The sequence below is a fragment of the Garra rufa genome, chromosome 5 (assembly GCF_049309525.1).
Source record: "Garra rufa chromosome 5, GarRuf1.0, whole genome shotgun sequence".
Lineage (NCBI taxonomy): Eukaryota > Metazoa > Chordata > Actinopteri > Cypriniformes > Cyprinidae > Garra > Garra rufa.
In genome coordinates this window covers 17,076,550-17,102,320 of record NC_133365.1, presented here as the reverse complement: position 1 = coordinate 17,102,320, position 25,771 = coordinate 17,076,550, and the positions used below count along the sequence as shown (strand labels likewise).

Genomic DNA, 25,771 nt, shown 5'->3' with positions numbered 1-25,771 from the left:
ACCTATTCACTGCAGAGGATCCATTTGGTGAGTATGTGTAGTGCTACATTTTTCTAAACATCTCCAATGAACAAACAAACTCATCTACATTTTGGATGGCCTGAGGGTGTGTAAATTTGTAGCACATTCTGTCATTAATTACTCACCCTCATGTCGTTCCAAACCTGAAAAACCTAATTCATCTTTGGAACACAAATTAAGATATTACTGATGAAATCTGAGAGCTTTCTGACCCTGCATAGACAGTAACCCAACTACACGTTCAAGGCCTAGAAAGGAAGTAAGGGCATTGCTAAAATAGTACATGTGACATCAGTGGGTTAACCTTAATGTTATGACACTACGCAAATACTTTTTGTGCATAAAGAAAACAAAAATAACAACTATTCAACATTTCTTTTCTTCCCTGTCAGTCTTCGACGAGCATTAATGCTGATACTACAACGAACTAATGTCTTACAGGTGGGCGAGTCCTACATGAGGATGAGTAATTAATGACAGAATTTTCATTTTTGGATGAACTATCCCTTTAAGTGCATCAAGTGATTCTTCACCAGTTTCACACTGCACTACGGGATACCTTGGCACAGTATGGCGATGTGTTCAGCCAGATCTTTAAAGCCTTTCTCCACCAGACTGCTGTTGAGTGGACTGTGTTCCTGAGCCCAGAACTCCACCACTACACACAGAGTCTCCTGCAGAGTGACCGACATTCCCAGCCTCCACTCCTGCACACAAACACACAGTAAACTCAGCCTGCAAAGCCTGATGAAACATCTGGAATGGACATGTCTCAACAAAATGATATATTCAGTGTGGAAATCTGTTGGCACAATTTTGTTGGCATACAGGTGTAATTACATTACTGTCTATGCAGAGTCAGAAAGCTCTCGGATTTCATGAAAAATATCTTAATTTGTGTTTCAAAAATGAAGAAAGGTCTTACGGGTTTGGAACGACATGAGTGAGTAATTAACGACATAATTTTTATTTTTGGGTGAACTATCCCTTTAAGCTGGGAAATGATCTTTGAATTATGTTGCAACATTACACCAACAAACTTACAAATATCTAAAACAAAATATTTCAAAAAGCATGCTATCGTAAGTGGCCATCATTTTTAGCATGAAGGGAAAAGACTTGAAAGACACCTGAGTGGAGTTAAAAGCCCAGAGTAGAGTCTTGATCAGCAGCTTGCTGAGTTGCTGAACTGCCCTGGATGTCAAAGTCATCTTCTCCCACATGTTCCAGAAGGTACTGTACAAAACAGACGCCCGACTGCTTCCGGGTGACCTTCTGCAAAGAGGAAGACAGAGTTGCTATAGATATTAATATTAATATGAAGATACAGATCGGCCATGTTGAAACAGGCAACATTTTAAGGTACAGGGTTTGTATAATATAGTTTTGATATAGTAATATAGTACTTATCCTTTGAATATAAAACATATAATCCTGTCTAGTATGGATGATATGTACGTGTGGTGGCAATAGTTGTTAATGTACAATCCATGTATTGATATCCATGGTTAACGTAGTTACTTAACCATTGCCTTTCTGTCAAAATAGACTGAGTGTAAATAGTACAAAGCCTTGATCTTCAAAACAAGGTGAACAGTAAGACATCAGCATATCTCCAAGCAGCTACATATTGTGTTTTATTTCTACATTCTTTATGACATGCTTTGTCTGTGTTTATTTAGTGGAGGGGTGGAAAAATACTGCAGTTTCTTTTCTTTGGGCTCATGCAGAATCAAAAAGTTGTTGTTTACTGAAGCAGAGATGAACAGAGCTCAGGTGCTCACCCTGAGCTAGCAGCATGAAGCTCCAGCTGAAAGAGTCTCAGGAAGAACTCCTGCAGGTTACAATGGAGACGAAACAACTCAGTGGATGGTGGGCTTGGCAGTGAGTGACAGGTGGGCTTGCTTTCTAGACACACTCTTGAATAAATCAGACAAAATTGCATTACTGAGAGAAACTCTATTTACTTATGAGCTGTTCTGACAGGTACATTGACAGTTTCATACCGAAATGATGTCTCAAGAAGTGACCAGAGGCCGCTCTTACATTCTGGACACTGGAGGATCTGAAGAAAGTACTTAGTGTGTCCAGGAGAACCCCAGGTAGGATTGTTGCGCAGGATACTGTGGAGAACTGTGATAAACAAGCTGAGGTACAATGGCTTTGCATCACCCTAGATGTAAAAGAGCAAAAGCAAATACTGGGTTATCTAGTCAAACCAGAACAAGGGAGGTGCAAACAAGCTTTTGTAATAAAATACATTTCAAACAGTTTCAACTGTTCTGAAGAGTTCAGATAATTACACAAACATCAGTATTCAAAACAGATATACTACCAGTAAAAAAGTTAAGATAACAGTAAGATTTTAATGCTTTTTAAAGAATTCCCTTCTGCTCACCAAAACTGCATTCACTGATCCAAAATACAGCAAAAGCAGTAGCGTTAAATGTTTTCACAATTTAAATAAACTGCTTTCTATTTGAATATATTTTAAAATGTATTTTATTCCTGATCAAAGCTAAATTTTCAGCATCATTACTTCAGTCTTTAGTGTCACATGATCCTTCAGAAATCATTCTAATATGCTGATTTGATGTTCAAGAAACATTATTATTATTATTATTATCAAAATGTAAAACAGTTATTTTTTTAGTGTGTGTGTATATATATATATATATATATATATATATATATATATATATATATATATAAAATGCCAAAAAATTAGCTTTAAAATCAAAGGAATAAATACATTTTAAAATATATTCAAATAGAAAATTGTTTAATTTAAATAGTAAAATTATTTCAAAATTTTACTATTTTTGCTGTACTTTGGATTAAATAAACGCAGACTTGGTGAGCAGAAGAGACTTCTTTAAAAAAAAAAAACAATTATATATATATATATTTTTTGTACCTAGAGAGGAAGGTGTTTTTTTTTTTTTTTACACATTTAATACACATTTATAATTCTCATTAGCCATTATTCCAGTCTTCTCTGTCACATGACATGATCCTTTAGAAATCGTTCTAATTTGGAGCTCAAAATTTCTTATTATTATCAACGTTAAGTAACAGTTGTGCTGCTTAATATTTTTATGAAATGCACAACGCATATTTTCAGTTTTTTTTTGATGAATAGAAAGTTCAAAAGAAAGCACTGATTTAAAAAAAATTGTAAAGTAATTGTATTTATCACTTTTTATCAACTTAATGCTAAATAAAATATTAACTTATTCAAAAAAATATTACTGACCTCACACGTATATCATATTCTATACTCATTTTCATTTAATTTGCTCAACTACGCTGTTTTCATGTAACAGAAATCACACTCCTTACATCCTTAATGAAGAAGAAACTACTGCTTTGCTTTTTAAGAAAGATAATACCAATTGAATGTAAAAGTGCTTTATAAGTGCCTCTGGGATTTTGAACAACTCTTATTATACATACATGCAGTGCGTGGTGCATTAGCTGTTGGAGCAGTGGGGCTGGGGGCATCACTCCAGGCTGCAGGGACCCCAGAATCTCCTCCAGCGCTTGAGGGAAGAAGGCACACTCCACCAAACTCTGCACATTGCTGAAATCTACCGCTGGAATCTGAGTACATGAGAAACAGAGAAAGAAAGACATACAGATGACTGATGAAAATGCGTTCTCAGGGTCAGTGTCAAATGAGTGCATTTGGACATTTCCGCTTGAGAAACCAGTGGAGGCCGTTGCAATGTTTCTTTAATAGGTATGCCAATCATGAGTGTACCGATCAAACGGATTTGCCTAAATCAGGTGACCTGGCTGTGATGAGCCCTCCGTTTATTACTCCTCTATGTGACACACAGGAAATTGAATGACCCGATCCTCTTGATGAGTCAAACGCTCATTCTTGCACTTTAACAGCTTGTGTATGGCAGATAGGTGTTCTGAGAAGTTTTTCACAGGTTTGAATACCTGAACTGGCAGGTTGGGTGTGTAGTAGCTGTAGAACTCTGGGACTGTCAAAAGCATTTTCTTCTGTTGCTGAAACGAGATGTCATGTAAGGTCATACTTTATAGAAATTACAATGATAATCGTGACAACTTTCTCATTTCAGCCCAAAATCCATCTGTGAAAGCCATAATTATGTTTCAAAATGATATATAAAAGTACCAGAATAAAAAGTGGATGGGGAGAATAAAAATATATTAGACCTCCATTATTATGATGTATTCTTTGAGCATTTTCTCCAATTCTTTATGTGAAAGGTCATCAGTAACATCCATAGACACGTCAGTTTCTGCAGCAGCCTCGATGGCCATTTCACAGCTCTGTTCTCCATCAAAAGAATCCAAATTACAGGACCAGTTTAACTCGGAGCAAACATGCTGCAAAAGAAAGACAGCAAATAAATCACCAATACCAAATTTTAAAGATTGTTTTTGCAAATACACTATCAAAAGTTTAGGGTTGTATTTGAAAAAAAAAAAAAAAATACAGCAATGCTGTGAAATATTATTACAATAAATTAATTGAATATATTTTAAAATGTAATTTATTTGTGTGATGGAAAAGCTGAATTTTTCAAGTCTGCAGTGTCACATGATGCTTCAGAAATCATTCTAATATGTGACCCTGGACCACAAAACCAGTTGTAAGTAGCATGGGTATATTTGTAGCAATAGCCAACAATACACTGTTTGGGTCAAAATTATTCATTTTTCTTTTATGTCAAAAATTATTAGGATATTAAGTAAAGATTGTGTTCCATTAAGATATTTTGTTAATTTCCTACTGTAAATATATCAAAACTAAATTTTTGAATAGTAATATGCATTGCTAAGAACTTCATTTGGACAACTTTAAAGGTGATTTTCTAAATATTTAGATTTTTTGCACCCTCAGATTCGAGATTTTCAAATAATAGTTGTATCTCAGCCAAATACTGTCCTATCCTAACAAACCAATGGTTTAGCTTATTTATTCAGCTTTCAGATAATGTATAAATCTCCATTACAAAAAATTGACCCTTATGACAGGTTTTGTGGTCCAGAGTGTCCATGTGATGATTTTCTGCTAAGAAAGAAGACCATAAAATAAATAAATATATATATATATATATATATATATATATATATTTTTTTTTTTTTTTTATATATATATATATAGACAGTATATTTACTGTCACTTTTTATCAACTGAATGCATCCTTCATTCAAAGTATTAAGAAAAAAAATGTTTTATCTAATATTTAACCAAAAATATCACACTTTTACTTTCTTATGTTGTTTTCCACCTGTATACTTTACCTATACTTTTTTTTTTGTTATTCAGTGGAATACAAGGTTTTGCAGAATGTTCATGCTGCTCAAAAAAGAGGTCTGCATGTCTTGACTGCAATATTCCAAAACAGTGTTTAGTGCCATGGCCATCAAACGTTTGCACATTTATAAATAACTTTTATGGGCTCTTTTTTGGTCCTGTTTGGCGCTTGACAGTCACCAGTCACTTTATGTTTTGTTGTATGAAAAAAATATTCAGTGTTCAACAAAAGAAGTCAAAACAATACAACAGGACTGAAAAGACATCATGGCACTTTTTTTTTTTTTTTTTAAAAATCAGTTCTTAAAAAAAAAGCATACAATACAAAACGTAAGTTACTTTACCCCAAAAAGATGTTTGGCTACATAGCTGACACTATAGTAAGGGATTCCACACTTCTCGGCTTCATTATTGTATGTATTTTTGGTTAACACGTGAGTTACAGCATGTGAAGTTGGCCAGTCTGTGAAGACAACAGCTCTGCCTGCTTTTAATATCCTGCAAAAACAAAATTTGGTTTGTAAAAATTCCCACTAGCAATTTAACCGTGAGACTCTAGCTAAACATAAACAACATTTTCAAAGGTATGCTGATCAAAGTTGTCACTGTGCACATCCTGACCTGTCAAACACACTTCTCCTGGCTGAGTCATCAATGTCAATAAGCACTACCCAGTCCTACAGGTGGAGATGGGAAATGACAAACATGCTTCATTTGTTATAGCTGTTGTCCAAGGGAGTTAGCAATATAATTACATTTACCTGAAATGCTCCAGATACAGTGCCGTTTGCCACCCTCTCTCTCCATGTTTTTAGTGGATTGGGTGTCTCAGGGGTCTGAGCTGTTAAGTTTAACTCGTATGAAGCCTCTGGGAGCCACGCATTTTGATTTACACTGTCCAGAACAAACTCTGGAGAGACTATCCACTTCCCTAAAACAGAACAAAATCAAGCAGAGTCATCATTTCAGTTTGTTATTTTATTATACACTAGCAGTCAAAAGTTTTTGAACAATTAGACTTTAATGTTTTTTAAATAATTCTCTTTTGCTCACCAAGCCTTCATGTATACAGCAAAATCAGTAATATTGTTAAATAGGTTTACTATTTAAAATAACTGCTTTCTATTTGAATGTATTTTAAAATGTAATTTATTCCTGTGTTTCCTACACTTTCAGCATCATTACTCCTGTCTTCAGTGTCACAAATTTTTTTCAGAATTATGTGATGAATAGAAACATCCAAAGACCAGCATTTATCTGAAATAAAAAGCTTGGAGTTAGTATATATTTATTCCTTTTATTTAGTGAGGATGCATTCAATTGATCAAAAGTGATAATAAAGGCATTTATAATGTTACAAAAATGTCCTTTTCAGATAAATGTTGTTCTTCTGAACTTTCTATTCATCAAAGTAACCTGAAAAAAAATCTACTCTGCTGTTTTCAACATATTAATAATAAGAAATGTTTTTTGAGCAGCAAATCAGAACATTAAAATGATTTCTGAAAGATCATGTGACTGAAATAATAATGCTAAAAATACAGCTTTGAAATCACAGGAATAAATTACATTTTAAAATATATTCAAACAGAAAACAGTTATTTTAAATACTACAAATATTTCAACATTTTACTGTTTTTGCTGTACTTTGGATCAAAAAAAAAATGCAGGCTTGGTGAGCAGAAGAAAACATTACAAATCTTTTGACTGGTAGTGTATGCTTGTGTGCTATTATTTGATTACATGCTTTTTAATTTTTTACTTGATTATGACAGTCATATCTTAATATTACAGACCTCCAGCACAGGCTGCGAGAAACTTTTCACTTGCTAAAGCTTTTTGGACGACGAGGTGAGTTGTTGCCTCTTTATAAACCTGGAACACAGAAACATGTGTCAATGAAATATTGTGAAGTGTAAATGAAGTAAAAAAAAAAAAAAAAACACTTGTCGGACATAAAAAGTCACCTTACTAATCTGGTCTTCATCCTTACCATGAGATTTAGATTTAGGAAAAGGTCAAGAACTTGGAGGTTGAGTTTATTCTCACGAGGGGTTCAATTAGTAGAGAGAGCAATCTGTGACTATATTAAGATGGTATTGAGGGCAAGGACAAAATTACACGGTCCGAAATACACTGTAACATCGGCAAAGCAATTAGAGTCATTTTTCAGGGCTAATCACCAACACTTTATCGTTCTCTGCAGTAAGAAACACTTGATGTTATGAAAGAGAATGTGGGCTTGTGTGAAATCAGCTATTATACAGCAGTGCACTTTTGAGTGGTTAACTAATATTGAGTTACATTATAAAATATATCAAACTAAGTAAATTCTAAACTTTTGTGAGCACTTTTAATAGAGTGTTTTCACAACGCGTCATCAATCAGCCATATGGACGGCACTGAACGAAAACAATGCCTCTGAATCGTACAAAACTCGCATATTTTACTGATTATTGCTGCTGAAAATGGTCAATTATTGTCATGTTTTTGGCTGTACTAATCGGTCAGACTATGAAAAAACTTTTGGAGTACTATAGACTGCCAAAAGTTTTAACAAATCAAGGAGAAGAGCGTAAAAAACTGTCTGAGGAACAAAAGGTGTTTGTGGTTAGCCAAACTGAACCAGGATTTCCAGGGCAAGAATCTTAATCTTAATCATAATTTCTGGTCAGGTAGGTGAAATATTAGGCTAATATCTTAATTAATACTGCTTGTAGTTTGTCAAAATATTGCACCACTTCCTGCTTACTAGATCCTTCTCTATATGATTTAGCAGCTTGCACACGTTTTTTTTCCCGCGGTTTAGACAGCATAAATTAGCAGAACAACTATTCAGTAGTACATTAACTGTGCTATCCATTCTGTTGTTTACTCGGGTATCGCCAATATGGCCGTGCATCTGGGTAACTTACCAAATCGGAATATAAGTGCCTCTATTACTTATAGGTATACTGGTGTATACATATATAAGTATATTAACTGTTATATTGTTATTTAAATAACACATTTGTTAAATATTTTGTTTAATATATGTTCTTGTGTGTGCTATTATTATTACTTTTCGTATCTAATGCAATCACAGTCAAACACTAATAAATCTGATCATATATTTTCTGATCAAATAGTCTCTCCAAATATTTAGGGCCATTGTACAACAGAAGAATTGTGCATTCAAAACATTGTCACAAAAAGTAATACAATGCTTACCATGGTAAAGACTAAGAAATTACGTGTCTTTACAGCAGATACTTACAGAGCCCCCAATATATATGCCTCCCAGCTTTCTGATGCTCTGGAGTAACTGTCTTTTCTGGAAATGATTCTTGATGCCAGACATTTGAAAGATGTATTTATTGTCCACCATCCTAGTGGAAAACCAGATTATATGATACATAACTAACTTATCCATTATAAATGAGTGCTACAGTAACAACTTTCAAATAGCATTACAGCTATTGGCTGTTTACAAACATTAAAGAACACAAGAATCGCAAGTAAAGTTGAATTTGCTTTACAAATATAAGATACGTAGTTTCTATATCTTACCTGAAAGTGAAACAGTGAAATCTCTCTTGATATAATGAATTGTCTGGTAACGTTACAATCTGTTCCCTTTTCTTACGACAACGGCGCGCCAAATGTCACCATTAACCATTCGTCTATAAAAAGTGACATTTTATCGAACAACACCAGTACTGTATATATAACACACAAAAAACATGATTATTATGACTCTAACTTTTAAACTAAATTGATTAGATAGTTTTCCCTGTCGTTGTTTCTGTCATTTCGTTTAGTTCAGTTGCACTCAAAACTAGCGAACAGTGTGATGTCTGACCACAGCATGTTATTAGGGGTGACGGATATGTTCAAACGCAGATAAATATTATTATCCCTAACTTGAGGCGCGTACACTTATAAAAATGAGCTAATACTTCTCTAAAAATAACGGAGAGATTATTTCCGAAATAAAAACAACGAATGAGAAGAATATTATAATATTACCAAATACACGCTCCCCCCTTTTCTCCGTGACTTACTCTGTTCCGTAACACGGAAATTCTGATATGCTTCCGGTTGGTTGTCAAAGACGCTTTGCGCTTGAGAATCACAGTAGAGCGTCAGCACACGTGTTTGTAAACAAACGGATGCGACGGCTGAGCAGTTATATTCGTCCTCGTAAGCGAGCTTGACAGCATGTTATTTAACCATCTGAAAGCCTTTTAATCTTTTACGACACTTTTGTCTGCAATCTTACGTTGTGGATCGATATAAATGACTGAAACACTATTTCTCACATTCCCGTTATAAAACACCCGCAGTTTCCTTCCATTAGTGCTGTCTCAGGATGACAGAAAATACTGTGAGACTGTCCATTTGCTATATTTACTCGACACTATTAGACTCATGCTTTTAGATTTGATTGCAATCGTATGAACACTTCTCAGATCATTTAGATAACTGCAGTTAAAAATAAAGATTTGGAAAGAAATGTACCTGACAAGTCTGCTTGGATTTTAAGTCTGATATTGCTTCATTGCTGTTGGATTTAATGTGATGAAGAGGCCCTGAAATCACAGCGTGAAAAGGTACTGTGTACTTTGGCTTAACCTCAGTGTTTTTAGTTTTTTTAGTGGTGTGTGTGCTGTGAAAATGGATTTGGATCATCAGTGGTGGTGATGTAGTACAATAGTTAAATGCTTTGAAAGAACCGTACTGTATGTATGCACTTATGCAACAGGTGTGCTCTCAAAAAGCTGTTAACAAGGTCAAAGCAGTATTAGAAAAGTAAGGAACAGATGTTTCTTATGTTCATCAAGGCTGATCAAAAATCCAGAAAAAAAACAGTAAAACAGTAAAATAACCGTTTCTATGTGAATATATTTTAAAATATAATTTATTCCTGTTATGCAAAGCTGAATTTTCAGCATCATTACTCTAGTCTCCAGTGTCACATGATCCTTCAGAAATCATTCTAATACGCTGATGTATTATCAGTTTTGAAAACTGTTGTGCTTCTGTTGGAACCTGTGATATTTTTTTCTTTTTCCAGGATTCTTTAATAAATAAAAAGTTAAAAAGAGCAGCATTTATTTAAAGTAGAAATCTTTTGTTACAATATAAACTTCCACAAAGTTTTTTTTTAAAGAAATTAACACTTTTATTCACCAATGATGTGTTAAATTGATGAAGAGTCATAGCAAAGACTTATATTGTTAGAATATTTATTTTGAATATATTTTGAACAAATGCTGTTCTTTTAAACTTTTTATTCCGTATCACATACCACAGGTTCCATAAAAATATTAAGCAGCACAACTGTTTCCAACATTGATAATAAAAGTAATAAATCAGCATATTAGAATGATTTCTGAAGGATCATGTGACACTGAAGACTGGAGTAATGGCTGATGAAAATTAAGCTTTGCCTCACAGGAATAAATAAAAATTAAAAATGCATTCAAATAGAAAACCATTATTTTTAAACTAATAATATTTCAGAATATTACTGTTTTTCTGTATTTTTAAATCAAATAAATGCAGCCTTGATGAGTATAATTATTAAAGAAACATTTGAAATTTGAGACATTTTTTTGTCCATTGCTCCAGTCTTCAGTGTCACATGATCCTTCAGAAATCATTCTAATATGCTGATTTATTATCAATGTTGAAAACAGTTGTGCTTCTGTTGGAACCTGTGATACTTTTTTAAAATTTCTTTATTAAATAATAAATATATATATTTTAAATAGAAATCATTTGTAACAATATAAACTACCATTTAAAGTTTGTGGTCAGTAAATTTATTTACTATGAAAGAAAAATTATACTTTTATTCACCAATGATGTGTTAAATTGATAAAAAAGTGATACCAAAGACTTAGTTGGAAAAGATTTATATTTTGAATAAAATGTGTTCTTTTTAAACTTTTTATTCATCAAAGAATCCTGAAAAAAGAATCACAGGTTTCAAAAAAATATTAAGCAGCACAACTGTTTCCAACATTGATAATAAAAGTAATAAATTAGTATATTAGAATGATTTCTGAAGAATCATGTGACACTGAAGACCAGAGTAATGGCTGATTGAAATTCAACTTTGCATCACAGGAATAAATTTTGATCAAGGCTTGATGAGCAAAAGAGAATGCTTAAAAAAAGTACAATTTGTACTTATTCCAAACTTTTGAACTGCAGCGTTTATCAATTGAAATATTACATGTAATGTTTCTAGTTTTCAGACATGGGACTTTGTTAATCATATATAACCTATTTACCATATGTTAATATTTTTTTTCATGTTTTTAAAAGTCTTATGCTCACAAAGCCTATTTATTTGATCAAAAATACAGTGCAATATGCTTTGCATAGTACTGTTGGTACTTGCATGCTTTTGCAAGTACCAACAGTTGTGGTACTTTTTTCAGGTTTCTTTAATGAATAAGAACAGTATTTATTTGAAACAGAAATCATGTAAATATATTTGCTGACACTTTTTAATCAATTTAATACATCATTGCTGAATAAAAGTATTTTAAAAATCTGACCCTAAACATTTGTAGTTCATATGGATATTATAATTGATAGTTTAGATAGTTTTCTAGTTCTAGTTTGTTTCTAAACTTTTGTTTCTAGAATGTATTGTGTAAAAATGTGTCTCTGAGCTTCTCTGGAATTTTGATGCTAAGCTAAAATTGGAAGTGGACATATCTAATATACATTTTTTACATCTTTAAATCTATTTATGACACTGCAATCAAGTCTAATTCATATTTCAACTACCCACAGGACTGACAGTGATTGAGTAAATATGAATTATGAATACACGATCAATATGAATGAATGAACTCCGCAATGAAATGTGTCCATTTTGACCTGGTTAAACAACCTGCTTTCTAGATCAAAAATTAAGCGTTAGATGACATTGAGGTAAAAACTGGTGATTAAAACCACAGTGGTTACCATGGTAACCTTCATTTAATGAACCAAGACAGTAATTGTGAACATAAATTGCGTTACATTTCCTATATATGAAGGTGACTTTTTATTTATGTATTTACTTAAACATATTTTTTAACAAATGTAGCATTCCTGCCCTCACTCATGTTCTAGCTCCTGACATATTTTGACAAATTCAGGCATTTTGAATACTTTAAACAGTAGTTCACATGTTAGCCAAAAAATGTGAAATATAGTGAAAATATTGTCATAACCATTCCAGGACAAGTTCAGGAGAAGTCATCCTGAAAAAAACAACATGCACACAGTCGGTAAACACAACCATTGCACAAACTAGATTTATTCCCCCGGAACTTTCTTCTTTCTTCCTTGCATTCCTTCTCTTTTTCTTTTTTTTTCACATTCACCTGTATTGCAAGAGTGCGGCACACTTTTGCTTGTCTCAACCTACCAACAAACACAAGCTCCTCACCATTTCGGAGTAAAACAATGTACTTCTTTAATACATTAAATATCCCGAAAGCTTTATTTAAGAGTTTTGGGAGCAAGAACATGATAAGAAAACCTTTTTTAGACAGTTTTAAAGCAGAGGCACTGGCTGCTAAATATTTCACACCACTACCTCCATTCTGAGCGTGGAGCAGTTTGTAAGGGTAGACATGCGGAGAAATACTAGTGTGTCTTTAAGTGTCGAGAGAATACATCTGCCCCAGCTCACACACACACAAACTTACGCACAGCACCAGCTCTCTTCCTTGTGTGGCAGCTTTCAGAACTACTCTGGGACTCCACAACATTTGAGTTCAAAATAGATAACAAGACAAAGGAAATGGAGGGTGCATCTGCCTAATTGGGCCCTATGTGGTGACAGCATGAACCTGACACTTTTCCCACAACTCTCATGTGGATGAGACACGGGCGATGATGCACATCCCTTTGTAACATCGGCTACACACGCACGCGTGCGCGCGCAGACGTTGACGCAGTCGGTCCCAGTGTAATTACACTGTTCAGTTCCTAATCCTGTGTCTTAAAAACCTACACAAGTCACTCTCTCTCTCTCTTCACTCTTTCCCCTCAGACAGTAGCGGAGGCTTGAATAGAGTTTAGAAAATAATAACACACGAGCTTAACTGCGGAGTCTGTCAAGTGAGGGAAATAATATTTGTCCAGCTGGACAGCCTTTCCCTTTGTGCGGGCTAAATTAATGTTGAGATTTCTGTCTGCGCGAGGAGAAAGGGCTGTCGTGTCGGAGAGGAAGTGCGAGCTGTTTGGTGTTTGACAGGGATTATTAAAATCAGCCCAGATGAAGGGGAGAGGCGCCAGCAAAGCCAAATTGACACTGACACTCTCCATTACACTCCACTTGACTTGCGATGACGACGTTGATACAGTCTCTCTCTCTAGCGCGTGCTGGATCTGCGCAAGACTTGAGCATTGAGGGCTTTATAGCAATCTGAGGCCAGATGGATTGTTTATTTAAAGCGAGGGCAAGAAGATGTGTCAGTCTATATCCCGCCGGCGTCTGGTAATACCGCAAGGCCGCTCTTTCCGCTATGCATGTATTACCACCGAGCCGTACTGTAAATTGAATGGCACTCCAGCTTGACACGGAGAGGGGAGGCGGGTAGATGAAAAGCAATGGATTGAGGCTAGAAATATTTATGGCAGATGATAACTAGCGCCTTGTTCCAGCTGCGCTTTGACGCGCAGCCGCTGATAAGGATCTTGTTGGAGGTGAAATCAAATCATTTCGTGTAAGGGGCCGTCATGTGTGTTCGAGGACACGTTTCATCAAACATAAAGGCTTCTCTTTTCAAGCTTACATTTGATCCCATTCAGACAAATGCAGTACACAAGCAGACACATTGATTATTTCTTTCCACTTCTTTTCATTTGACTGGCAACGGCTGTCCGCAAAGTAGGTTATGGTGCCCACAATAGGTGTGAAATGGAGCTGTATAGAGATGTATTTTACCCAGTACAGTCCTTTGATGCCGAAGAAACTCTTCTATACTTTTGTTCATTTAGCTTAGGTTGCCAGATCTCACTTAAAAAAAACAAACAACTTTTCTTATTCTTTCTTATCCTCATTCTTTCATTTTGGGGTGGGTTTATGAATTATGATGAGAGAAATGTATGGTTAATTTTGTTGCTCTTTTTTGTAACATACATACTGATTATATGTAGCAAGGTTGGTAATAAAACAAAAATGTAGTCAGGGCATCACTGGAGTGGGAAAAGTTCTGGCAAAATGTGTCACATTTTATTCTGATAGAGAACCCAAGCATTAGCAATCCCAAAGATGCAACTATATTCTGTAAATAATCCCCAAAATGCAAACTGTGACTTTCCTGTTAATACCAAGGACGACAACTATAATGATAATAATACAGATAAAGGTAGTTTTCATTATAATTATACACTTAAAACAATAGAAAAAGAAAGTCTTGCCCAAATGGAGCGGTGCTTTACATTTCCGGTTTCCTGTGTTTCTAGTCGAAATAACATGTTTTCTATTGAACCTGAGAATGTTTCATCACTTTACAGTGTCGCAATGACCTTTTTTATGCCTTTTTTACCTTTTTTTTTTTTTTTTTTTTTTTTGCAGTAACTTACCGGTCATAGTTTAATGGGCAGGAAGATGACATGAAACGAGTCAAGCAACGTGAGTTTAGCTGCATTGAAAACAGATAGGATGGAGTTTGCAAGACTTTTGATAAGAATGATAAGAGTACACATTATTTTACCACTTTATTTTATTATTTTACACAGTATATTAGCTTAAAGGAGAAGTTTACTTTTTTAGAACAAAAATTTACAGATAATTTACTCACCTCCTTGTCATTCAAGATGTCCATGTCTTTCTTTCTTTAGTCATAAAGAAATTATGTTTTTGAAGAAAAAAAACTTCCAATTTTTTATTTATTTATTTATTTATTTATTTTTACATTTTTTAATGCAGCTTCAAAGGGCTCTAAACCAGAGGTCTTCAACCCTGCTCCTGGGGACCCACTCTCTTGGCCACTTCAGGTGTATTTGATTAGGGTTGTAGCTAAACTCTTCAGGATAGTGGGTCCCCAGGAACAGGGTTGAAGACCTCTGCTCTAAACGATCCCAGCTGAGGAAGAAGGGTCTTATCTAGCGAAATGATTGGTTATTTTCTAAAATAAATTACAAATTATATACTTTTTATCCTCAAATGCTCGTCTTGTCTAGCTCTGCATGAACTTTGTGCGCTCCGGTTCAATACAGTTAGGGTATATTGAAAAACTCCAGTCTCATTTTCTCCTCCAACTTTAAAATTGTTCTTCATCGCTGTTTTACCTTTTTTTTTTGTAAAGAGCGTTCGATGATCTTTGCATGTTCACTTTGTAAACACTTGGTCAGTACTTATGCAGCGATGTGGGTCGATTTTGAAGTTGGAGGAAAAAATTTGATGTCTTGAACTGGAATATACAGATTTCATGCAGAGCTAGGCACGACAAGCATTTAAAGTTAAAAAGTATATAAATTGCAATTTATTTTAGAAAATAACTAATCGTTTCACTAGATAAGACCCTTCTTCCTCGGCTGGAATCATTTAGAGCCCTTTGAAGCTGCATTTAAACTGCATTTTGGAAGTTCAAACTAATGGGCATCATAGAAGTCCACTTTATGGAGAGAAATCCTGAAACGTTTTCCTCAAAATCCATAATTTCTTTACGACTGAAGAAAGAAAGACGTGAACATCTTGGATGACAAGGGGGTGAGTAAATAATCTGTGATTTTTGTTCTGGAAATGAACTTCTCCGTTAAGACCTGAACAGGAGAGCACCCAAACAGAGGTTAGAATCCATCATGGTGGCGCTCATCGGTTACTCAGGAAAAAATTTAAATAATGAACAATGTTGTTGGAATCACTTTTCCTGTATTTTTTAAGCTAATGAATGATAAAGTATTGACAGCCAATCAGAATCCGCCCTGCTTTAAAGAGCTTGAACGATTATTAAACGGCTGTGCACACTTAGGACAACAAGGATAACAATATCTAAAACTACAGTTTTAATAATATTTGGCAGAAGACAAAACTGCAGCATGGTATCATTGTCATTATCACTGGTGTGGATGCAATTATAGATATTGTTATATAGATATCTTCATAGATATTATTCTTGGTGTGGATGAGCCTTTAGTCGCATATAATAAGTGGACATGGCAACCCTGACACTAACTCAAAACAAAACATATCTGGTCTACTTCTTAAACAGAGATGAACAGCTGCATTTAACTCATGGTCTGAAAGTGTTTAAATATAAGGACCTAAGTATGTTTTTAAAGTAGGAAAGAAAATGGTGACAATAGAGTTTCACCAGTATTTTATTGTTTTGCAGGAAAGAGATGGACTGGCAAGGTGACTTCCTGCATGACCACGCATTTGTGGAGCTGCCGATGGAAGGAATCCCCAGTGAGGTGGACATTCAAAACCTGATCAGAGACACAGAGGAGAAACTCAGACTTAACGCCTACAGGTCAGTGGTCTAGACTCTAGAGGACATTTTTACTCCCTTATATACTTGGAGGTGAGCTGTGTATTTTTTTCCCTTTTTAAATTAAAATAAACTCTCCCATCCCAATCTGATGTAAGACAGAAAAGTAATTTTTTACAAACTGTAGAAAAATTTTTTTTTTACAATATTTTTTGATGGAATAAATGCAGCCTTAGTGGCAAAAGAGACTTTCAAAATAATTTTCAAATCTTACCAACCTCAAACTATTGAACGATAGTGTATTTACGTTCGCAAGGCATAATAACAGGTGATGTTTGCTGTGAATATCAATAATGTACACAGTTTGAATGTATACAGTCAAACCAAAATTTATTCAGACACCCATAGTTCAGAAAATGGTAATACAATATAACAAGAACTCAGAGTTAAACTGTGTCAGAACAAATTAATCTTAATAATGTCAGATAACTTTGATAGAAAGGTATGTAATGGATTACAATCAACCAAAAATTATTCAGACAACTGTTAGTATGACAATATTTACACATCAATACTTTGTTGACAGTTACCAAGCAATGCTTAATTTTGTTCAGTCTGTGGTGAAAAAAGGTTGCATTAGCACACTTAAGCAAAACATGGTCAGGCCAAAGTGTCTTAATAATTTTGGTCCCAAATTTTTATCGGTTTTACTAATAGTTCACTCACAGTATATAGAATTTTTGGGTACAAAAGTCATAGTTTACTTTATTTTGCTATTCTTGCATACATAAATGAACTGTAGTGTCCTGCACCCACTAGTAAAAATATATTAAAAAAAATTTAGTTTGACTGTAGCTGCTAATTTCACATCTAAAACATTTATTTGAATGGCTCCTGTGTTCACAGAGGACACAAACAATAGCAAAGTTGCATCTTTTACAAAATAAAAGCTCTATGGTCAGTCCTGAGATGCAAAGAAATAAAGTTATGATTATGGATTATGTCATTTACTGGTATACAAGAAATACAGCCCTTTATTGCGAACACATAAACACACATCTTGTAGGTTTTTAATGGACAAACCCATTCAAATCAAGACAGTCTCAGTTTGTATTGATCCTCCATGTGCTTCAGTCTTAAAGGAGCTGGTTCTTTAGAAGATTATTGATCACCCTGATATAAAATGTGTCAATATTTTAATATATATGACCAACAATGGTATTTGTACTACAAGGATACTGTATGAATTGCTAATATCAGCACTGACTGAGAAGACATAAAATTGCATAGGCTAATATATTAAGCACAATATTTTTTTTATGTAGAAGATGTAACTGCAGGCCAGATGCAGTTGTTTAGTGCTTGAGTGGGCATTGTATGGCGCTTCATTTTCAGAGCTATTATTTCCACGGAAGCTTCCTCCAGTGTCGGTAATCCTAACATTGAGACGGCGTGATTAATTGAGGGTTGATGAATAGCACGCCACTTCATCTGAAATCAATGAACTTAAACACATTCTGAATGCAAGCTCGGAGCTAGACGTCCTTTTTTCCATTTTGATGGAAGAATGTGGCATTATCAGATATTGAGGTTTTGTTGTCCGCGAAGGACATGTTGACGAGCGCCCCTGAACTTGTTTCTCCCCCTCTGTTTTAATTCGCAATCTTTTTATGCCGATAATGCGCCTCAGATTCTCACCTGCATCGGTAGTTTTGGAGGACATGCTTCTCGCGGCTAGATTTCTGTTTGTTCTCCCGATCCTTCCCTCTCTGCCTCATCCTTTCCCTCTCTCCCTGATGGCACCTCTTTCCATTGTGCCTACGGTTTCGAAAAATCTATCTCTGCAATGCTTTTATCCTTTATGTTGCTCTGAGGACACGCGCAGGCCAGAAGGGTCTACGCTAAATGTGTTGTGCGTGAACAAAGGCGGTCTTACTCCCCCCTGCCATTAGACACACGTTCTCATTCCTGTCTGTCCGGCCTCTCTCCTCTCCAAATGGGAAAGTAATAATTGAAGATTCCACATCTTGAAACGAAAACCCTTGTGTGGGTAATTCAAGGATTATTACTGAAGGCCGAGACAGTTTTTCTGCCTCTCTAAGCATTAAAGGGTTATTTTGTGTTCTTGGAGAAAGATGGAAGATGGGGAACCATTATAAGAACAAAGAACCTGGATAATAGGGAATTGCACCTAGGAGAAAGAGAAAGGGAGGGCGGGAGCTCCAGTGTAGCTCTGGTGGTCAGCTGGAGCCAAGCCGATGTGGACGGACTTGGGCGACGGCTTCGCCCTTCTCAGTGACCTCCACTAGGGTGGGCCAAAGCTGTGCTCTACACCTGCTACCTAATCCACTTATCCTAGGAAAAGAACGGGAAACTGGAGAATTTGCGGCTGTCCGCCTCGTTTCGCGGTCCTAACCCGTTTACGGGTCAGCGAGACAGGCCGCCTCCTCTCGGCTCTAGGATGTCGGAGATTTGCCTAAGAGCCGCTTCCTAATTGAAGGAGATTAAGATAGCCTGTTAGACAGCCTCGGATCTCCCAAATTGAAACGCTGTTATCCATTAAGCTTCATCAAATCGGACACTCAGGGAGGCCACCGGCAGTACGCCGGCCTCTAATGAAGTGTCAGCCATAGTCCAACGACGGGAGGCCGGGCTTCGGATTTCAGCCCGGCTTACGGAAGATAGCCGCAGCGGCGTGCCAATTTACCTCATGTGTGCGTCCTGACAAATAACCCGTTGGGGGTTTGGCACCGGAGGAGGCTAAGCGGGCCAGATCTGGAGTCGGCGGGATCCACTTTCACGGGTCTCATTGGGTCCAGCGTATTCAGGGAAAGAGAGGCCTTCTTTGATAGCTCCCAGATAGGCTATTTGTTTCCTGGGCACATGACTTGGTGCTCACTGAAGCTGGGGCTTATTTGAAAGAGATCTTTTCCTCTCCCTCCCTCTCACCCTGCTATTTCCTTCTCCGCTTCTCTCTCCTGGAGCGCGACAGCCCACCCACACTAAATTAATTTTGACAAGGAACTTAAGATAACGTCAAAGCGCTGACTAATCAGTGTATTGGGTTTCTGTAAGGCAGAGAGCTGTGAAACATGCCATCATATTTAATAAAAGACTCCCGTTGCCTCTCTCTTTCTTTCTAGTCCTCTTGTTCTACCCCCCGCCCTCTCGCTCTCTCTTTACCTGGTCTGTCATGTCTGGTTTGTGCGGATTTGAAAAACAATTACAGTTTTTGGAAGCGTGATTGGCAGACAGGGAGGAAGCAGAGAATGAGGCTTAAGGGAGCTTTCGCTAGTCTCTGCGCTCAGGGTTTTGTGTGGAGCTGGTCTCCCTGAAATTCCTTTCAACTTCTCCTTTTGTTGTTGTTTGATTTAAAGGGTAGATTAATCAGGAATTTTTTGTGCGCGTGCGAGGCTGTTGACAGACTTTTTGGCTTTAGTCAGTGTGTTTCTCTGAGACACACACTCTCTCTCTCTCTGTATCTGCCTCTGTTCTTTCTTTCTTGTTGTGTGTGGCTCTCGGAGTCAGTGAAAATCGTGTTATTGGATCTGATTAATCTGGAGGAGGTTAGCACACCTCTTCAGGTGAGGTCAGATGATAGGACGCTTTGTCTTGACTCATATACACTCTTCAAAATAAAGGTTCTTTATTGGCATCAATGGTTCTATGAAGAGCTTTGAATATCCATGGAACCTTTCAAATCGCAGAAATAGCATTTTATAGTGTAAAAAGGTTTTTTAGATTTTTAAAATGTTCTTCAAAAGGGGTTATTCTATGGCATCACGGCAAAAACACCCCTTTGAAGCCTTTATTTTTAAGAGTGTAGGTACCTCAGTGTATGTACCTATAATTAGTTGTATGTAATCATAACTCACAGTTGTAAAATGTTCCTATTCTTAGTTACATCTTTAAAGAGCATTAAAACACATGAACAGTTCTCAAAGGGAAAGTTCACCCAGAAATGAAAATTCTGTCATTAATTACTTACCCTCATGTCATTCTAAACCCGTAAGACCTTCGTTCATCTTCGGAACACAAATTAAGATATTTTTGATGAAATCTAAGAGCAGATTTCACGTTCAAGGCAAGGACACTGATAGTCCATGTCACAGCAGTGGTTCAACCATAATTTCATGAAGCTAAGAGAATACTTTTCATGCACAAAGAAAACAGAAATAATGATGCAGCACATCTGGGCTCTTCTGCATCAGCAGCACTCTTATGAATGCACGATGAAGACTGACATGGAAGAAAGTTATAAACTGGACTATTTTATCAATGTCCTTACTGTGGTAGTTTTGTTGCTCTCTATGCAGGATCAGAAAACTCTTGGATTTCATCAAAAATATCTGAATTTGTGTTTCGAAGTTGAATAGTTGGCAGTGTATTAATGCATAGCTAGGATTTACGGTTTCCTAACTAGTTGCTTATTACCATGCGTAATACTAGAATGTTAGCCATTTATTAGTACTAATTAAGCACATACTAATGCCTTATTCTACATGACCTTATTCTACATCCCTAATCCTACCCAATACCTAAACTTAACAACTACCTTACAAACTATTAATAAGCAGCAAATTAGGAATTTATTGAGGGAAAAGTCATAGTTAATAGTTAATAAGTGTTCCCTATTCTAAAGTGTTACCGAAAATGCTTCTCATATATTTTTGTTAAAATGTTTATTTATTAAAAAATTACATAATATTTAATATTAATAAATGTTTGTGTTTGATAAAAAAGAAAAGAAAAAGGTAAATTATACAAATTTTGGTACTGTGTTGGGTTGCAATTTAATGTCTGATGAAAAATCCAATTTAGTTTAGTGTTTTGCTTTGCTTTGCTTTGCTTTGACTGTAGTCTTGGACTTTATACTGACATTTAATTGTGTGGTTGCAGCATAACAAAAAAAGTTTTTGCCTCAAAATGCCACTGTAGAATTTGCCATCTACGCAGATGTAGTCAGCTATGATTAGTATCCAATAAAAGGCGAGTTCCCAGTGTGGCAGCGACCATGAGGGTGAATTAAACAACTTGTTCTAGGACACCTGGAGTTTTACATTCGTTTAAAAAATACTAAACTGCAAAAAATTCTTTTCTCACTTAGTTACTTAGATTTTTTTCTTGTTTTCAGCCAAAATATCTAAAAACTTTCACGACAATGTCTTGTTTTAAGAAAAAAACAAGTCAAAATTAAGTGCGTTTTTCTTGAAACAAGCTAAATAATCTGCCGATGGGGTAAGCAAAAAAATCTTGTTTTCTGTTTGAAATGAGATTTTTTTGCTTACCCCATTGCCAGATTATTTTGCTTGTTGTAAGTAAAAGCTCACTTAATTTTGACTTGTTTTTTCGGAAAACAAGAAAATAATTTTCCTTGTCTAAAAAATCCTTCTTGATTTAATAATTTTCCAATATTTTGGCTGGAAACAAGACAAAAAATAAGTAAGTAAGAAAAGCATTTTTTTTTTTTGCATTGTATTCTTTACTTGGTCTCATTTTATATTAAGTGGCCTTACCTATTATGTACTTGTGCAAAACACTTTTGCTTCTACTACGGTGTGACACGGGTAAGATTAGAGACAGGTTTGATGGTATGTGTATGTTTAAGGGTGGTTTAATCTGTATACGTGCATTGTATTAAATGATTCATTTAGGTACAAGGACATAGTAGTTAAGGCCACCTAATATAAAATATTTAGTACACTTATAATGCTTTGTATATGCATACTTCATAAAAGTGTTACCAAAAGTGAATTTAATCTGATTGTATTATTTTTAGAAAAAAAGTAATTCGTTTCAAACCCATTCGTGATAATCTATTCGTATTTGAAGCATGTCCCTTACATATTTATTGTTGCAATGTGAAACTCTGACACATCATCAGTGGCAGTCGGGCAGAAGTTTGACAGCAGCTGCCCCTTTGATTGATGCCAGTCCTCATGAGTACTCAGACCAACACTGTCCGTGACTCGCCTTCGGTGATCGCTGACCCCATCCAGCGCCAATACACAGAGGATTACGCAGGCGTTGGCGAATGGCAGGAGTGTGTGCGGATGAGAGATGGGACTTTTATGAAGTTTTAGCGTTGTGTGGCTGCACAGATGGAAGCTCGTTTAGACCCTGCTGTTTGAGCAGAGTCCTGGGGTGACGCCTGGCTCAGCACCGGCTCTGAGCACAAATCCTTATTTTATTAGAAACATTAAACAGACTTAGTCAGTATATCTGCCTTTCTGCTAGCTCTGGATGGCTACACTTAACTAATGTATAAGAGCTAAGCTGAGCGATATCCTTGAGTTAACAACGTTCACAGAAAACACGGAGGAGCAAATAATTGTCATGAACTTGTTCAGAGCGCCCTATAAAGACAAGAGTTCACACAAAACTTCTCAAAATACACTAAACTGGTGAAGCAAACTCTAAAAAGTGAAGTTAACCCGCACATTTAAATACGATTTGGCTGCTTTCGTCAACGCGCGTCGACTATAAGCAAAATTTCATCACTTTAAAAGGGCAGTTTTGTTTGTGTGTCTGTGTCGACAGCATCTTTAGTGTGTAAAACAGAATTTTTATGTTCCCTGTTAGCGCTTGTGTTTTTACAGCGGGCTTTAGGCTGTTCATTAAACAGAATGGGAAGATTTGCTTTTCCAGCACGGTCTGTCAGCACCTTCATGTCCTCTCATCACACATATTTCCTTTTTACTACAAAAAGAGACACATTTGTTGGATTCCTGTCGGCAACCTTGCATTTTAACCAACGGAAAGAGCCCTCTTCATCTTTGCTTTCTACATTATTCAGCTGCATATCGTTAAAATTAACAGCCCTTTATGTTCACTTTATGTTTGCTCTCTTTTTTTTTCGAGGAAGTAAAACTGTGTCAGGTTTAAATGGAATTTAATAAGCTGCCATTCCAAGGCATCTGGACTCATGCATAGCCGTAGTGTTTACAACAGTGCTTTATGTCGCTTTGTGCGAGAAGTGTCTGTTTCAGCTGCCGTGTGTGTGCGCGTTTGTACCTGTATGGCTTTACGGCTTTGTGTCATGTCTCATTTTTCACGGATAGAAGGAGACAGAAGTGCTGATGCCGTGTGGTTATGAGGAAGATCGGCTCATCCTGTGTCGTTGAGAGAGACGTGCCACATGCCGACACATGCACACAAAACTGATATATTGATGTCTGCGTTCATTAGGCCCGATGTGGCTGATATCAGCTGTAGAGTGGCAGTAACCAGAGTGTGCTTGTGAGTTTAAAGGGACAGCTCGCATGTAACACATTGAGAGGGTGTATAAAAGTCATTTCAGTGCTAAAGGTTCATTGGAATTCAACTGCACTGTAAACAGTCAGACAAAAAATATCTCTAAACAGAATGTCCAAGTTGCGTCCATTTTTCTTCGCCATTTTATTGATAGAATTGTTGGACAGGAAGTGATCAGGAAAAGAGGGTTGTATTTGCTACAGCTGAGACTCAAAGAAAATGCTTCAGTTTTTAGCAGAATTTAAATACCTGTCATTCACAAAAGTATACACGTCAGTCTCTCATTGTGTCTTTTTTCATTAAATATTGTTGGCTTGGCTATATGTTCTCAAATGACGCGCTATACACTCAATCATGTATTGTATGAATATTATAAGGTTATTTTGAGATTAATAATCTGAGTATTATAGCCCCTCCACGTAATTAAATCTGCGACAGTTGAGTGCATGAACTGTCCAACATTTCAAACTTCATTTTTTTCTGTTTGTGCATCATCCGGGTATTTAAAATGTGTTTTATTTTTTTAATTTTTGCTGTGAATGCACTACTCCCACTATTTATACTACAAAATGGCATAGAAAAGTGCATAAGTATGCAAACTGGGATGCACTTATTGAGAATACAACCTTCCCTACTCTGTTTAACATATTATACCATGTTTTTATTCATTTAAATGTATTTTTATTTTACATTTTTCCAATATTTAATTTCATTTATTTATTAAAATATAAAAATAAAAATATAAGAAAAAAAGCTTATTTCTTAGCTTTTTCTGTATACCAATGCCACATTGCCATACACTACCATTTAAAAGTTTGGGATCAGTAAGATTGTTTTTATGTTAGTCTCTTATGCTCATTAAGGCTGTATTTATTTGATCAAAAATACAGAAAAAAAACGTAATATTGTGAAATATTATTGTGATTTCTAATATTGGGTGCCTGTTTTAAGATAATGTAACGCAACACTGAATTTTCATCAGTCATGAGTCTTCACTTGATAATTTGAATATGCTGATTTATTATTAAAACTGTTGTTCTGCATAAAATTTTTTTGAAACCTGTGATACTTTTTTCTTTGATTCTTTGATGAATAAAAGTAAAAAAAAGCATTTATTCAAAATCTTTACTAATTCAAAGTCTTTACTATCACATTTTTTTATCCATTTAACACATCCTGGCTGAATAAAAAAGTATTAATTTCTTTTTTTTTTAAAGAAAGAAAACATTTACTGACCCCCAAATTTTGAATAGTAGTGTATATTGTAACACAAAATTTCTATTTTAAATAAACAGTGTTCTTTTTCATTTTTTATTTATCAAAGAATCCTGTACAGCAGCACAACTGTTTCCAACATTAATTATAAATCAGCATATTTGATTGATTTCTGAAGGATCATGTGACACTAAAGACTGGAGTAATCATGCTGAAAATTCAGCTTTGCTTCACAGGAATAATTTACATTTTAAGTTATTTTAGGTTGCAATACTATTTCACAAAATATTTTTTTTCTGAATAAATGGTAAATGGTGACAGTGAAAAAAAATAAATGACTGTCATTGAAAACATTTATGAAAGTTTGTACTGCTGCTTGTTTCTTTTTTTATAGTATTGAACAGAACCTGAAGGAACTGCAGGCCAAGATTGGTGAGGCCTCTAGCGGAGAGAAAGTGCCCAGTCCAATAGAATGCCTCCAGCTTTTCAGTCAGCGCAACTTAAGCATCCTGAAACCAGTGGCTACGGGACATCAAGAGCTTCTGGATTT

At 35.7% G+C, this 25,771-nt stretch overlaps 2 protein-coding genes across 2 annotated transcripts in view; one reads left to right on the top strand and one right to left on the bottom strand.

Moving 5' to 3' along the window:
- The window catches only part of LOC141334766 (SMC5-SMC6 complex localization factor protein 1-like), a 25,457-nt gene extending 16,332 nt beyond the window's left edge, over positions 1-9,125 (bottom strand). Inside the window, exons 1-14 of the mRNA XM_073839993.1 lie at positions 8,870-9,125; positions 8,577-8,688; positions 7,117-7,195; positions 6,082-6,251; positions 5,942-5,997; positions 5,665-5,818; positions 4,213-4,386; positions 3,973-4,041; positions 3,478-3,624; positions 2,028-2,194; positions 1,806-1,940; positions 1,152-1,296; positions 574-728; positions 461-473 (exon numbers count right to left, since the gene is read on the bottom strand). Coding sequence (XP_073696094.1) covers positions 461-473; positions 574-728; positions 1,152-1,296; positions 1,806-1,940; positions 2,028-2,194; positions 3,478-3,624; positions 3,973-4,041; positions 4,213-4,386; positions 5,665-5,818; positions 5,942-5,997; positions 6,082-6,251; positions 7,117-7,195; positions 8,577-8,687 — 1,575 coding nt within the window. The 5' untranslated portion in view covers position 8,688; positions 8,870-9,125. The remainder of the gene's footprint in view (positions 1-460; positions 474-573; positions 729-1,151; positions 1,297-1,805; positions 1,941-2,027; positions 2,195-3,477; positions 3,625-3,972; positions 4,042-4,212; positions 4,387-5,664; positions 5,819-5,941; positions 5,998-6,081; positions 6,252-7,116; positions 7,196-8,576; positions 8,689-8,869) is intronic.
- A 321-nt stretch (positions 9,126-9,446) lies between these two features.
- The window catches only part of kiaa0825 (KIAA0825 ortholog), a 167,184-nt gene continuing 150,859 nt past the window's right edge, over positions 9,447-25,771 (top strand). The window contains exons 1-3 of the mRNA XM_073839992.1: positions 9,447-9,912; positions 16,657-16,794; positions 25,616-25,770. Coding sequence (XP_073696093.1) covers positions 16,664-16,794; positions 25,616-25,770 — 286 coding nt within the window. The 5' untranslated portion in view covers positions 9,447-9,912; positions 16,657-16,663. The remainder of the gene's footprint in view (positions 9,913-16,656; positions 16,795-25,615; position 25,771) is intronic.